The sequence below is a fragment of the Barbatula barbatula genome, assembly GCF_947034865.1.
Source record: "Barbatula barbatula genome assembly, chromosome: 1".
NCBI lineage: Eukaryota > Metazoa > Chordata > Actinopteri > Cypriniformes > Nemacheilidae > Barbatula > Barbatula barbatula.
This window is the reverse complement of record NC_136766.1, coordinates 27586163-27601038: the sequence shown is the minus strand read 5'-3', so window position 1 is coordinate 27601038 and position 14876 is coordinate 27586163. Positions and strand designations below refer to the sequence as shown.

General features: G+C 40.1%; 2 protein-coding genes across 4 annotated transcripts in view; both read right to left on the bottom strand.

The window, feature by feature from the left end:
- The window catches only part of rgs12a (regulator of G protein signaling 12a), a 44840-nt gene extending 32914 nt beyond the window's left edge, over window positions 1-11926 (bottom strand). For 2 of the 3 annotated variants that reach the window (XM_079470589.1, XM_079470588.1), the window contains exons 1-3: window positions 11834-11926; window positions 9314-11168; window positions 7929-8030 (exon numbers count right to left, since the gene is read on the bottom strand). In XM_079470589.1, coding sequence (XP_079326715.1) covers window positions 7929-8030; window positions 9314-11092 — 1881 coding nt within the window. In that variant the 5' untranslated portion in view covers window positions 11093-11168; window positions 11834-11926. The remainder of the gene's footprint in view (window positions 1-7928; window positions 8031-9313; window positions 11169-11833) is intronic. The other variant, XM_079470590.1, reaches the window with a different exon arrangement.
- Window positions 11927-12466: 540 nt separating this feature from the next.
- msantd1 (Myb/SANT-like DNA-binding domain containing 1) lies at window positions 12467-14736 on the bottom strand. The gene is made up of 3 exons (XM_079463744.1): window positions 14389-14736; window positions 13720-13994; window positions 12467-13636 (listed from the first exon to the last, which is right to left on the bottom strand). The coding sequence occupies exons 1-3, from the start codon at window positions 14644-14646 to the stop codon at window positions 13339-13341; spliced, it is 831 nt and encodes a 276-aa protein (XP_079319870.1). The 5' UTR covers window positions 14647-14736; the 3' UTR covers window positions 12467-13338.
- Window positions 14737-14876: the final 140 nt, after the last annotated feature.

The following is a 14876-nucleotide window of genomic DNA, read 5'->3' as shown; positions in this document are numbered from 1 at the left end:
TGTTATTTTGGGCTTGCTTTTATTTAGATTGAAATTCCTCTTGTACATATTGTAAACACACACAAATATACGGTATATGTCTATGTATATGAAGAGTTTGGTTCCAAAATGAGATCACTTTTTCCAAAATCATGTTTTTTTATTATACATTCCAAATAATCTCAATCAAACTGCAGTTGGTTTGTTTTGATCTAAGCTATAAAAACAAAAAAAATACAGCTAAGTAACACAATAAAAAACATAATAAGATAATAAAAAACATCATTTACGAACCAAATCATATCCAGTGGGTAAAATAAGTATTGAGAACGTCCCCATTTTTCTCAGTGTATATTATTCTCAAGGTGCTGTTGAAATGAAATCTTGATGTCGATAACAATCCAAATAATCAATACATCTAAAGAAAACATGTTCAAAATAAGTTCACAAATTAAGTTTTGTATAATAAAATGGAATGAGACAGGGAAAAAGTATTGAACAAATGAAGAACGGGAGGTGTAAAAAGGCATGAAAAGCCAAGACACCATCTGAAATCTATAAGTATTAGAAAGCAATCATGCCCCTTGCCAATGGAAAGTAACATCAGCTGGTTCAGCCCCAACTGATGGCGTATAAAAGGGTGTCTCATTACCAAGGTGTCATCTCATAATGGGTAAAAGCAGAGAGCTCTCTCAAGACCTTCGCAACTTTATTGCGAAACATACTCATGGCATTGGTTATAGAAGGATTTTTCAAAATGTCTTAATGCTCCAGTGAGCACTGTTGGGGCCATAAACCGGAAGTGGAAAGAACATAATTTCACCATAAACCAACCATGACCAGATGCTCCTCGCAAGATTTCTGACAGAAGGAGTAAAAAGAATAATCAGAATAGTGGTACAAGAGCCAAGGACCACTTGTGGTCTCCAAGCAGCTTGATGTTCCTGTGACAACAGTAATTACATATTCTTAATAAATATTTAAGGTCCATGGAATTGAAGCTAACTGCCAAAGAGATACAAGCTGAATTCCAAGGTGAAGGTACGTCAGTTTCTGATCGCACCATCCGTCGCTTTTTGAGCAAAAAGGGGCTCCATGGAAGAAGACCCAGGAGGACTCCACTTTTGAAAAAGAAAAAAAAGCCAGACTGGAATTTGCTACAATTCATATTGACAAGCTTCAATCCTTCCGGGAGAATGTCCTTTGGACAGATGAGTCAAAACTGGAGCTTTTTGGCAAGTCACATCAGCTCTATGTTCACAGACAAAAAATTAAGCTTTCAAAGAAATGAACAGCATACCAAGAGTGAAACATGGAGGAGGCTCAGTAATGTTTTGGGGCCGCTTTGCTGCTTTAGGCACCGGGTGCCTTGAATCAGTGCAGGGCACAATGAAATCTCAAGACTATCAAGGCTTTCTGGAGCGAAATCTACTTCCCAGTGTCAGAAAGCTCTGTCTCAGTCGCAGGTCATGGGTCCTCCAACAGTATAATGATCCAAAACACACAGCTAAAATCACCCAAGAATGGATAAGAACAAAACTTTGAACTTTTCTGAAGTGGCCTTCTATGAGTCTTGATCTGAATCCTATCGAACATCAATGCAAGAGCTGAAACTTGCAGTCTGGAGAAGGCACCCATCAAACCAAACACAGCTGGAGCAGTTTGCTCAGGAAGAGTGGGCCAAACTACCTGTTAACAGGTGCAGAAGTCTCATTGAGAGCTACAGAAAATGTTTGCTTGCAGTTATTGCCTCTAAAGGTTGTGCAACAACATTTTTGGTTAGGGGTCCCATCATTGTTGTCCATGACATTTTCATTTGTTTTATTATTTACAATATTATGTTGGATAAAAAATCTAAAGCAAAGTCTGATTACTATTAAATATGGAATAATAATAATGGTGGATGCCAATGACTTTTCTCAGTTTCAAGTTATTTAAGAGAAAACATTCTTCATTTTTTGTGGAGAAATTTGAGCTTTCCTGTAGCTCAGTGGTAAGAGCATTGCGTTAACACCGCAAGGTTGTGGGTGTAGATAGCTATATAAAATGTATAGGATAATGCAATGTAATGCAATGTTAACAACAAAATACTATACAAATCACACTATATTGCCACCTTGTGGTGCAACTGGGTAACTACTAACTTACATGCATAACAAACTGTCTTACAGTAATGTAAAGGTTACATATATTTTGCTGCTCCAGACACATCTTATTTGGTGGGAGAGGGTCCCAAATGGCTCTTTAGGTTGCCGACCCCTGCTCTAGGAGATATAATAAAGCGACACAGAGTTAGCTTTACGCAACTTTATATTTCCTCGAAGCCTCATGATACACAGCAGTCCCTTCGAATAATGGAATGCATAGACGATATAAAAAACTGAACGAGTAACAACTTTTTCTGAACTCGGACAAAACAGAAGTGTTACTTATTGGACCGAAAATCGCCATACGTAACAACCACGAATACTGCTTAACTATTGACGGATGTTCCATAAAACTGTCGTCGTCAGCAAAGAATCTTGCCGTTTTATTCTATAGTTATCTGTCAATTGAGAACCATGTCGCCAACACCTGTAAAATTGTGTTTTTCCATCTAAAGAATATATCTAAAGAATTTCATATGCTGTCACCATCAGATGCAGAGAAGTTAATTCATGCCTTTATGACATCAAGACTAGATTACTGTAATGCACTATTAGGTGGTTGCCCTGCAGGCTTATTACAAAAACTCCAACTGGTCCAAAACGCGGCAGCTCAAGTTCTTGCAAGTAAAAAACGATGATCATATTAGCTCGGTTCTGTCAACTGCAGTGGTAAACTATACACATACAATTCTTGCTTATTGCCTATAAAGCCCTACATGGTTTAGCTCCTCACTACTTGAGGGAACTTCTCTTTTATTACAGTCCTTCACGTGCACTACGCTTTCAGGCGTCCGGTCAGTTGGTAATACCTAGAATTTCTAAATCAAGTGCAGGCGGCAGATCCTTTTCCTATCTATCGCCTAAACTATGGAACAGTCTTCACCGCACTGTCCAGGAGGCAGACACACTCTGTCAGATTAAATCTAGACTAAAGACGCATCTTTTTAATCTTGCGCACACTACACTATCATAATACAGTATAAATCCTTTGAGGGTTTAGGCTGCATTAGTTAGATCAACCGGAACTAAGAACACTTCCAATAACAACTGATGTACTTGTTACATCAAAGTGTGCTACTCTACTCTACATATCTTCACTACAAAATTTCAGCTGCTATTAGATTATTTATGATAATCTTAAATCTATAATTTACCTTATTTCTAAGTTTATTTACTTTTATTTAGCCTTGCAGAGGCTGCAGCTTTTGCCAGAGGGAAACTGGAATCCCCTGGTTGGGCCTGGGTTCTCCTGAGGGTTTTTTTTCCTCCATTGGAGTTTTGGGTTCCTCGCCACCGTTTGCATATGGTTTTGCACTGTTTGCCTGGCCGGGGGGGCTGCTTGAGAATTCGAATTTTAAATTTATACTTAATTTATATTGCATATAGGAATTGATAGTCTGTTTAATATTTGACCTGTGTTTCTCTCTCCTCGATTCTCAGTGATAACCACTGTGCATGTCTGTATGTGCGCGTGTGTCTGCACGTCCGTCTGTGTGCGCATTTGTGTGTCTCTATGTGTGATGGTACGTGTGCGTATTGTGTGTGTGAAGTGTTTTGTATGTGGGTGTGTTTGATCTGTGTGTGTGTGTGTGTGTGTGTGTGTGTGTGTGTCTGTCTTCTGTGTTTTTACGTGTATAACTTAATATGTTTTGCATATAGTCAACATGTTTCATGTACAGCTGCTCTGTAACAAAGAAAATGTTAAAATACGCTCTATAAATAAAATTGACTTGAATTTGCTTTTCATTTGTTGTATTACATAATTCAAGTCGATGACAGTAACTAAAATGTTTATGTTTTTTAATAAATGTTAACATTCTCACTTATCTCCCATTATTATGTTACGAGTATGATTAACTCAAATCATTAATACTAGGCTATAAGTATTTTCACTGCTCCAAGTTAAAATCAGATGACAGAGGAGATCAGCGAGAGGACATGTTTTAGAACCACGATGAAGTCAGAGAAGTCACAAAGTTTACGAGCAGGACACACCAAAGGACAGCTGTGACCTAAAGCTTCAATTTATTGTTTACATTTTGTGTAGCTTTCTAAGGATCACAGACAAAGTCGTACTGTTAACCACAAGAAATATGAGAAATGGTTAAGAGGGATAGAAAAACAGGGACATCCCTTGAAATAGTAGTGAGCATTTTTGTGTATTGTGAGAATTTCATATAGACCATTCATTTTAATCATTTTAAATGTTAAAATATTTTACTTTACAATATTCCAATATAAAACCTTATTTAAATCAAAAGCATTTGTTTGACGTATTTAATAGTTTTTGTATTTGGATTTCACATGACAATTTCTCTGTATCGGTTATTATATAGAAGCATACATTAATGGATCACATTTTAATAATATAATATCTTTATCACAGCTGTATACAACGAAATTTTTGCTTTCTCTTCCAAAGTACACACTAAGAATAAAGATATGGATGACTGCACAAGCACATATTATGCGTAAATATATATTTTTAATTACATTTTTTAATTCACATTACAATATGTACGAATAAAACCAAATTAATATATGCACAGTGTTACGTTTATTCTTTAGCATTATCTAATGGTAGCTGTCATGATTCCGCTATATCATGTCATGTTTATTCTTGGTCTTGCAGCGGAATCATGGCATAGCCTTATGTTTTGTGTGAGAAAGCCATGTGCTTTCTCGTGTCTCGTCAGTGTTTCCCGCCCTTTTGTCTCGTTAGCCTTCCTATTAGTGTTTCATTACCTTCACCTGCCCCTTAGTAATTATGTACCTATTTAATGCCCTCTTGTCTATTGTCTTTGTGCTCGTTTGTTGTACTTGTATGCCGTTCTTGTTGTCTAGTACATGAAACCTGCTTTAGTAAGTCAAGTCAAGTCTAGTCTTAGTGTTTTGTATTAGTTAGTCTTTGTGAGTGTTAGCTCTAGTCTGTTTTAGTTAAGGCCTCCTTCAGTTCTCGTATGTTCTTCTACCCCATTGTGGGCCTTTGTTTTGTGTTTTGTATTTATTAAAGACTTGTTAACCCCTTCATCCCTGTTTCGCTACCTGCACTTGGGTTCTCCTTACACAGTTCATAACAGAACGAACGAGCCAGAACTGAACCCAGTAGGCAGCAGCAGCATGTACACTAACCGTTCCAGCTTGGCCCGCCAACTCTGCAGTCTTCGCCAAGGAAGTGAGACTGTGGACGAGTATGTGGAGAGATTCCTGGACATAGCTGAACAGGGCGTCTTCGGGGAGAGGGAGCTGGGGGTGCTGTTCAAATCCGGTCTCAGAGAGCCACTCTCTCGCTCGGAGATGAGGGCGATGAGGCCGTTGGACTTCGACGCCGTGTGGCTAACTGCCGCGGCGCGTTCGGAGTCAGTGACCTCATCGAACCCATGTTACTCATCTCCGCTGGTTGCGATACCCGAGAGTGGTCCTCTGCAGATCGGGGTTGTGGGCATCGCCACGCGCCACTCTCCAACCACGGCAGTCTCTCCACAACCGCCCAGTCTCACTGGCAAGCGGGGGAGACGGGAATCTTGGGGGTCCTCGTCTGAGGCCTCCAACCCCGAGCCGCCCATCCCATTCACATCGTTCCTGCAGCCGACCACCAGGCGGGTGGCTCGGCTGAAGAAGAAGAGGCAACGGAGGGCGGCTCGGAGCCCGGTGGTCCCAAGTCCGGTGGTCCCAAGTCCGGTGGTCCCGGTGGTCCCAAGTCCGGTGGTCCCGGTGGTCCCGGTGGTCCCAAGTCCGGTGGTCCCGGTGGTCCCAACTGCACCCAGGCCGGCATCAAGCCCTGCCCTGCCGGCCTTCCAGCCTTTTTTATTTTTATTATGTCACCCCAACCCCTTTCTAATTTATGCTTGTCTGCCGTTAATCTTGTTTTCCATGTTTTGCCTTGTCTTGTCGTTGTCCCAGTCTGCCCTGTCTTGTCAGTCTACCCCTTGATGAACACCTGGTGGTGTTCATTTAAGGGGGGGCTTATGTCATGATTCCGCTATCATGTCATGTTTATTCTTGGTCTTGCAGCGGAGTCATGGCATAGCCTTAGGTTTTGTGTGAGAAAGCCATGTGCTTTCTCGTGTCTCGTCAGTGTTTCCCGCCCTTTTGTCTCGTTAGCCTTCCCATTAGTGTTTCATTACCCTCACCTGCCCCTAAGTAATTATCCTGTGTTTGTTCCCCTATTTAATGCCCTCTTGTCTATTGTCTTGTGCTCGTTCGTTGTACTTGTATGCCGTTCTTGTTGTCTAGTACATGAAACCTGCTTTAGTAAGTCAAGTCTAGTCTTAGTGTTTTGTATTAGTTAGTCTTTGTGAGTGTTAGCTCTAGTCTGTTTTAGTGAAGTCCTCCTTCAGTTCTCGTATGTTCTTTTACCCCATTGTGGGCCTGTGTTTTGTATTTATTAAAGTCTTGTTAACCCCTTCATCCCTGTTTCGCTGCCTGCACTTGGGTTCTCCTTACACAGTTCATAACAGGTAGCGCTTTCACCAATTTGTTCTTCAGTAGCTGATGTGCTGTGACTCGATCACATCTGCACTCTTACAAGTGATGACAACAAACTGTAGTACCAGTTAATGTTTAAATCCTTACATGTAATAATTTAAAGCCATGCTCGGAACATGATAAAATCTCTGTGAAGCTTCATAAAACAGGACACAGCCATGCCTGAATGAACCACATTGTATACATATGTTTTTAAACGCTTCACGTCATGACTAAACAAAAATGTTGTATTATAGCACCCGTTACATGTTTAATATATAGTATTTTAACAATGAGATGTATTTCCCTAATCTATTTTACACGTTAATTCCCCCCAAAACGAGCGCTCGTAAAGCACATTTGATATTGTTGAATTGAATACCACCCCGAAGCTTTTCCGCCCCCTGAGATTTTAACAGAAATATGTAGGCTATAAGGATCATCAGGTGTCATGAAACATTGTATCCCCGTGTGAATTGTGTCCAAATTACACGAGGTCCTGAATTTGAATAAGTACCTTACTATTGGCCATACGTATGTTCTATACAGTACGAGTGGGAGTAGTATGATTTTGGACATACTGTGTCCACCATGTTTTATGGGCATGTGACCCGTATGCTCTTGGGCCTATGACGTAAAAATAACCTATATGTGAGCGTTGATAAAAACATAATTTAGTCACAAGAAATTTATTTATTGGCACTTACAATAAAAACGGACAACCGCCAGTAAGTTTTCCACTATATTTATTTGATTTACTTTTTTAAATTTGACCGTTGATCAGAACCCGTGGCATCATGGGATAGAGAAGTGTCCATCCAATCCCCACTCACAAATCTCGCCAGAAGTAGTAGACCATCCGGGTATTTCTCGCCTATTGTTTTTGCATACTGAGTTTTCAGACATATTAGTCATGACTCATACTCATTTTCACCTATTTTATAGTATGGACTGTAAAAGTAGGCGATGTCGGACGCAGCTACGATTTGTCATGACACCAGCGACAGTGACCGTTGGGGACAGGAAGTGGGTGTGTCTAGCAATGTGACAAAGTTGAGAATTGCTCAACTTTACTCATATGGTGAGTGACTTTCGGGACAGACTATCAATGGGCTTGTTAAGCCTGATGTCACGTACCACCATATACGGAAGGTCATATACTGTTTCCGGGTCCAAACACTCAATAAGATGTTACAGGCAAACAACACATTCTAATACACTCTCATGGCGAGCTGTACAATTATAGCAAATACATAAAGTAGCTTATGAACTACGATTTAAAACAAATGCTTTTTTGGATGCCTTGAAGGCAAATCAGAAAGTGGTATGTCTTACCTCAAGGTCATTGAGTGAGTGAGCCAGGCTGAGTCGTTTAGCGGGACCCGCAGTCCTTCGAATAGAGGAGCGTCCTTTAGTAAGTGCCCAAAATATGGATCCCTGAGAGTACAAACATTAATCAAACACCTGAATGCAGCTGATTTACAGTTCTATTGTATTTTATTTCTATGGCATTGTTTCCACCAGAAAGCAACTTAGGTAGGCACATTGCTTCTTATACTTAAAAAACTGATGCCACATGAAAAGGGAATGACAATAAACCTCAGGGTCCAAAGTGAAATAACAAAAAAAGGAAGAAAAAAAGAAAAAATATGCATATGTTGAATAATTGACCACATTCCACAAAGCCAATGATATCTATGTTCCAAAGAAAGAATCACATACAGGTTCATAAAAAATATAATTACACAACAATCTACATAATTACAATTTGGGTTTCAAAAAATTTAATCTGAGAGGCTTAAACATGTCAGCAAATGTCAAATGACTCAGTAATAAATTATATCAGTGACACAAAGATACAAGTATTTCTCTGTTCTGTCATATGGATGACAAATTGTTGCTAGGCGTCACCTAGCAACAATTTGTCATTTAAGTTGTAAATAGAGCTTATGCTGATCTATCAACATAATTATATTGACCTTCACTAATCAAGCCAATAGCTCCATCTGCTGTGCCTGCTACTTGCAACACCATCTGTTCCATGACTTATTGTAATAAGCCCTTTATCGCAGCATGCTGGCACTAAACATGCTATAAAACTAACCACTAGGAAAACAGCAAAGAAGATTTAGGATTTTCTTGTTTCCTTTAATTCAGTTTGTGATCTACTAAAGAACACTGAAAATCAACAATAGTGGAACAACAGAAAACAATCAATCAGTTATTTCCCAATCCTGGTCCTAAGAACCCCCAACACTGCACATGTTCTATGTCTCTTAAATCAAACACACTTGTTTTAATTTATCAGCTCATTGCAAAACTCTCATGGCCCCAGAAGAGTGTGTCAGATTAGAATGACATTAAAAATCTGCAGTGTTGGGGGTTCTCTAAACGGATTGGGGAAAAGGATCTTTGTCTTATTTTGAGCGATTCTGACTGCGTTTTTTTGTGAGAGGTTTGTTGGAGGGACCTGCAACATACAAACCAAAATATTCTTGAGGGTAGTGGCCTTACTAGATCTCGGTAATCGCTCAGAATATTTTAGATCATGGGGGGGGGGGGGGAGTGGGGTTGCCAAATTGAGAGGCTACTCAAAGTTTTACAAAACATTTAAAAATCTAGTTATTTTTGTGGGTTAAATATAAAATAAGGTTTTAATCTTCATGTCTTCGTTATGATGCAAAATATGAAATTAAATTATCGCAGTTTTTATTTCTGACCTTGTTTTCAACTTCCTTTTGTTTCGACGCACTGCTGAAGAGCCTGCAGCTCTGAGGATGTTTGAGGTCATCTATTGGTTTGTATCTGAGAGTTGGAATTTGTTCCATAGCGGGTGGAAGGAGGTTATTTTTACCACCGGGCCCATCATGGTCCTTCTCCACCAGGCTCTCAACGCTATTGGGACGAGATTTCTGCCAGCGTGCCTTTAAACCTAAAGGTCGGTGTTGACTGCTTTTGTGGTTAGATGACAAATTGGATTGCATACTCAAAGGAAAAGGGGTAAAAGCTGAACCATTTGTCTCACCAGAGACACCTGCCTGAGCCACCGTTTGAGCAGGACCTGTTAGAGGTTCTGACAGGAGGCACCTGCGCACTGGTTTGAGAAGTGCACTACTCCTGTGCTGGGAATGATCTGGTAGTGGGTTTGAAATGTTTGGAGATGGAGGGCTCCACTGGCCAGTGAGGCTGTTTTGATCCTCTGGTGACAAATTTCCAATCCCACTGTCACTGCCACTGTTCCGCATATTTTGCTGGCATTCTTCTGGATTTTCACTGTCAAGTTTAAGTCTCAGCTTTTCAATATAGTCTCCCATGTCAGAATAGAGGACAGATGCAAAGTGTGAAATTGAGTGGGGAGTTTGTGGAAACTCCAAACAGCCTTTAGTGTCTGGATCTGGAGTGCACGGAATTCCAAAGTGCCCAGTGATGCTTTGGTGCTCTTTGTGGTCATGAAGTTCTGGATCTATGAAAAAGACATGGCACAACATCTTAAGAGTGCCTGTCTTTGTTACATCATCTCCATTTTTGGTGGAATCAACCGAGGCAAGACCAAAAAACCTGCTGTCCTCTATGCATATTACGCTAAGTGCCAGGCTCTCTGCAGGGTATGATGCAAGCACAACATCTCTGTCATCACAAAGCTGAACGCAGTTGCATTTAATTCTCATCATGACCAATGAATGGGTCTTCTGCTCAATGCCAATCTGACTGATGCATTCACGGATGGCTTGCAATGCCTTCTCTTCAGACTGCGACATCACTAACTCCAGTTCCATAGAGTTAATGTATCCCACAATCATTGCTACATTCAGGAGGCTTGAGTCTGACACAAAATCATTTTGACTTTGAAGGTCTGAAAAAACTGAGTCCTCACTCATAACTTGAGACCTCTCATTCTGCAGAAGACTAATAGGGTGGCCTCTTGGTCTGCATTGTTGTGTCCAATAAGACATATTTGGTTCGGACAAAGGTCTCTGTTTTTTCTGCCTCTCTTGTTGTGTGGTCGTGGTTCCACGGTCTGAGATTTCAAAAATAGTATCAAAACTTCCAACTGACTGAAGCATTGGTTCTCTCGTGTTATTGCCACTAGGCTCTTCTGAGAAAGGGTTATTTTTCCCAGAAGTGAGCCATGGGAATGTATCCTTATTTTGACAACCACGTTCCCCGACACTGGAGCAGGAGCGCAGGGTCTGCCTGTCACCTGATGTGACCAACAAACATAGTGACCGTGATGATGTGCCGATGAGCTTCACCACAACTTCATGTGGCTCCTCAGAGACATCTGTATCATTTACACGCAGGATGCGGTCACCAGGACATAGTCCGACACTGTATGCCGGACTGCCTTTTATTATTCCATGCAGGACACAGGGTGCTTGGCCGGCTATGGTGAATCCGTAGCCAGCTCTGCCGCGCTCCATCTCAACCCTGCGAACTGCTGGGCTGGAAGAACGGTCCAACTGCCTCATCACGGACTCATCTAATTTCAGAACTCTCATGTTGGTGCGGCACAGGATGCAGGTGTAGTTGTCCTGGTCAGACCCAACACAAACCAAGTGCAATCATCTTACCCCACTGAAAAGGAATAGAAAATTGTATTTTAATGACAATATATATGAAGCATTTGTGATCTGTTACATGTTAATATTAGAAATACAAATATATGTAAAGGACAAATATACAAACTAATTTCCACAGAACCCACGAATGTATATTTAAAGTGCACTGTTGCACAGCTTGCATTAGATAAAAGTGTTTTACAAAAACATAAATGTACACGTATGTCGTCTAATGTTGACATTGTAAGTGGACTTCACTATACTTCAGAGTTTAAGAAGAAAAGATCATTCTGTTACGTAAAGTGTAACGTCATTTTAAACGTTTCTAGGAACTCAATTAATTTTATAATTATACTTATTATTAAATATATTTTTTATAATCATTATGACGTCGAGAACGACTTCTAAAATTCTAAAATGAGCCGCAAGAGGGAATAATAAAATAAACCATATGCATACATCATATATAGGTGATAAAGTAAGCGCCGTAAAATAATAAAATAAAGATTCTTTTGTATATAAAACTACAAAATATATATACAAAAAGCTCGTTTTGTTTCATTCTGTTTCACGTCCCCAAACCAAACATTGCCGAACAGGGTTGTTTTTAAATCACATCAAAAGAAAAACAACTTGCATTCGAAACCCACAGCTTTCGCTGGAATTATTTTGATAACTTACCTGCGACTCCTTAAGTTTTCTGTATTTTGGGCTTCACTTCGCGCGACAGACTTAAACCGCTTCCATTCACTATTGTTGCGAATACAAAGCGTCATTCTCTTGTCGCTATGGCACCGTAACGTTTGCGGGCTGGTTCCAACTCTCTGATTGGCTAACCGACCTGTCAATCCTTCAGATATTCAAATAATTACGACCCTGTCATTGGCGGCTGGAGGAACCATGGAAGAAACCATATGGAGCTTTTTATTCGGGATTTTCTTTTCTGCGGTTTACGGTTTAGTTTAGTGCTGCCGACTACTTTTGCTCGTGCATTTACTTATTAATACTTTATAGAAATATACATAGATGATTATTAAAAGCATTATTATATAATCGTTTTAAATATATTTCATTTATATTGTAAGATAATGATGGCACAGTTGTTTTCTATCAGAAATCTGTCGTTTGTAAACATGGAAGATATACACATAGTCTAACAAGGTGACGCATGGAGTGAATTTAAAAAAAGTCGGTTGAGATTTATGAATAGAGTGACGCCACACCCCGGTCATTGAACACTTAACGCCCTTTCGAGTCACGTGGAGCTTTGGTGAACGTTCGTCGGGTCAAGTCATCAAAGATAACGAAAAAGATAACTTGTGTATCATGTTTATTTGTATTTGAAATCCGTGAACAAGCACACACATTTCCAGTATAGCACACACCCCGCTGAACACTACACTAGCGCCTTTTCAAGTCCATATTCCAATGGATTAATCGTCTTGTCCACATTAAGACGAATTAAAGAGCATGTGGTGCATTAACCATTATAATGTTTGGGTGCCAGTCTGGTTTAATTTATCTGGACATATTTTGGAATGTACTCTATGCACGGCTATCAAACCTCTTATTCATTTAGTTATATTTATTAACATGAACTAAATTATTTTAAACTACTATAACGTTTTATATTTGCAGTGTTTAAAATGGTAACATTGTATTGTGAATACTTGTCCGCTTAATGCAGCTTTAGCGATGTGTTTCATTATTAAAAAGCACTTTATCTCGTCTTTATCTGTTCTGTTGTTCCAACTCTGTGTGGTTGTTTGGCAAAAAAGGTCAGGAATTCCTCAGATATCTGTTGACTATGATGAACTATATTACATTGTTTACAACTGGAGGACAGCAATTTAGAAATTGCATTGAAGGGATAGTTCACCAAAAAATCTGTCATCATTTATTCTCATGTCGTTTAAAGCCTTCATTACTTTATTTTCTCAGATGAATAACACAAAAGAAAATTAGAGAACTGTCTTAGTGGTTTGTGTCCACAAATTGGAAGTAGTGCCAATGTTGTTTGCTTGTGTGCAGAAGAAAGTTACCAGGTTGAAATGACAGGAGGGTGAGCAATGCTGCATTCACATGCTCTCTTCTTTTTGCCGCACTATCCCTTTAATCTGATTGTTCAGTAACACTTCCTCTGCAAAACAAAATCCTTATTCTTATTTTACGGTACATCTGAGGTTCTATGACTCAGGTGTGGGTGTTCCTAAACCCTTTGTGGCTGGTGGGTTAGGCCAAGAATGGACAGGCTGGGTAACAGCAGGGATCATCTTTTCCAAGAGGTTCATCATTCGTTCCTGAAGCTGAAGGCTCTGCACCTGCAGGAAGTTCTGCTGATGCATAACACGCCGAACCTCATGACATGCCTCCTCTACCGAACGACCTATTCTGCGATGTTCATGCAGCATTGCGTCCAATATGTGCAGCTTCTTTCGCCGTAGTGACGCATGCGACAGTCTCCGCCTCTTACGTGGCTGTGACCTGCAGATTGTAAAACAATGATGTTACAGTTCCAAGAATTATAATTCCGAAATCTGGGATCCAAACTCGATCAAATGTGTTACCTGCTCTCAAAAGAACTTCCAGAGTTCTCTGTCAGCCCTTCTTCGTCATCATTGATGTCTTTATCCTCTGAGGAACCAGTGTACTCAGGTAAAAACCCACTTGGTGGAGCTGACTGAGGCACAGAAGATTCAAGTTGGGAGGTCGAGGGGCCAGCCGTCGGCAGGTTTGGTGGGCTCATATGGCAATGGTCTGGTACCTTTGACAAGATCCTCTCAATAGATTTGTAGTATGGCCAATCAGGTGTACCATTTCCACAATTTGCAGTGTACTTCATCTTTCTGTAAAATAACAAAAAAATGTTTTTACCAATTTCAATATCTTTAAATTACAGATCTGGTTGGAACACTTATCTGCACTCACTTGGCACAACATAGATGGATAACATTCTAGGCCAAAATATTTTTCGCATTCACAAAACAGTTGTGAGACTATTGGGTGACCACAAAGTTACTGTCCTCCAAATCCTTTTTCAATTTCCTCAAACATGTCATCATTTTCTTAGTTATTTGTAGTGGTGGTCATTTGAAAAACTGGAATGTGTACAAGACATCAGCTTCATTTGTGAACTGGGTTATTGAAATGATTTAAGAGTGGCTCGGATAGACAGAGTTCTTGTAAATACTGTTCTTTTGTATACTGTTAAGTCTATTTAGAATAACAAAATCCACTTGCCTGAATTGGAAAGTCATGTTGGTGATCTTCATCTTGATCTCCTCTCTGTGTCGCTGTTCCCCGGTTAATTCGTAAAGTTGCTTAGCCATTGTCTCATAGATCTTAGCATTGCGCTTAGCCTTCTTGAGCTCTGTCACATACTCTTCCCAGATGTACACAAGAGCTTTCATCTCCGAATCCGTCCAGTTACGAGCCCTCCTGTGCTTTTCATTCGAGCCGGGCACAGTGTAGCTAAAACAATCTTCAGAGGTCATTTATAAACGAAACGTGTAGTAGTCGTTCAGATAAATGATTTAAGCTGGTTTCTTAATGTTGTCTGTTTCCCTGGGCTGACTTTGCTTTCTCAAGCATGTGTTTGTGTGAGGCCTCTGCTGCCCTTCCCCCCCTACTTAGTTAAGAGGCCTCAAAATGGATCCTGGAGGGCTGGAGCAATCGCTTTAAAAGCTTTTAAAGAGGGAAGTTCGTCACCATGATGTCAAGTTGC

Coding starts and splice junctions, on each gene's coding strand:
- msantd1 (XM_079463744.1), bottom strand. CDS start 14,646: ATGACCTCTGAAGATTGTTTTAGCTACACTGTGCCCGGCTCGAATGAA. Junction 13,995..14,388: donor TGACTTTCCAATTCAGGCAA/GTGGATTTTGTT, acceptor TTTTACAGAAAG/ATGAAGTACACTGCAAATTG. Junction 13,637..13,719: donor GGAAGTTCTTTTGAGAGCAG/GTAACACATTTG, acceptor TACAATCTGCAG/GTCACAGCCACGTAAGAGGC.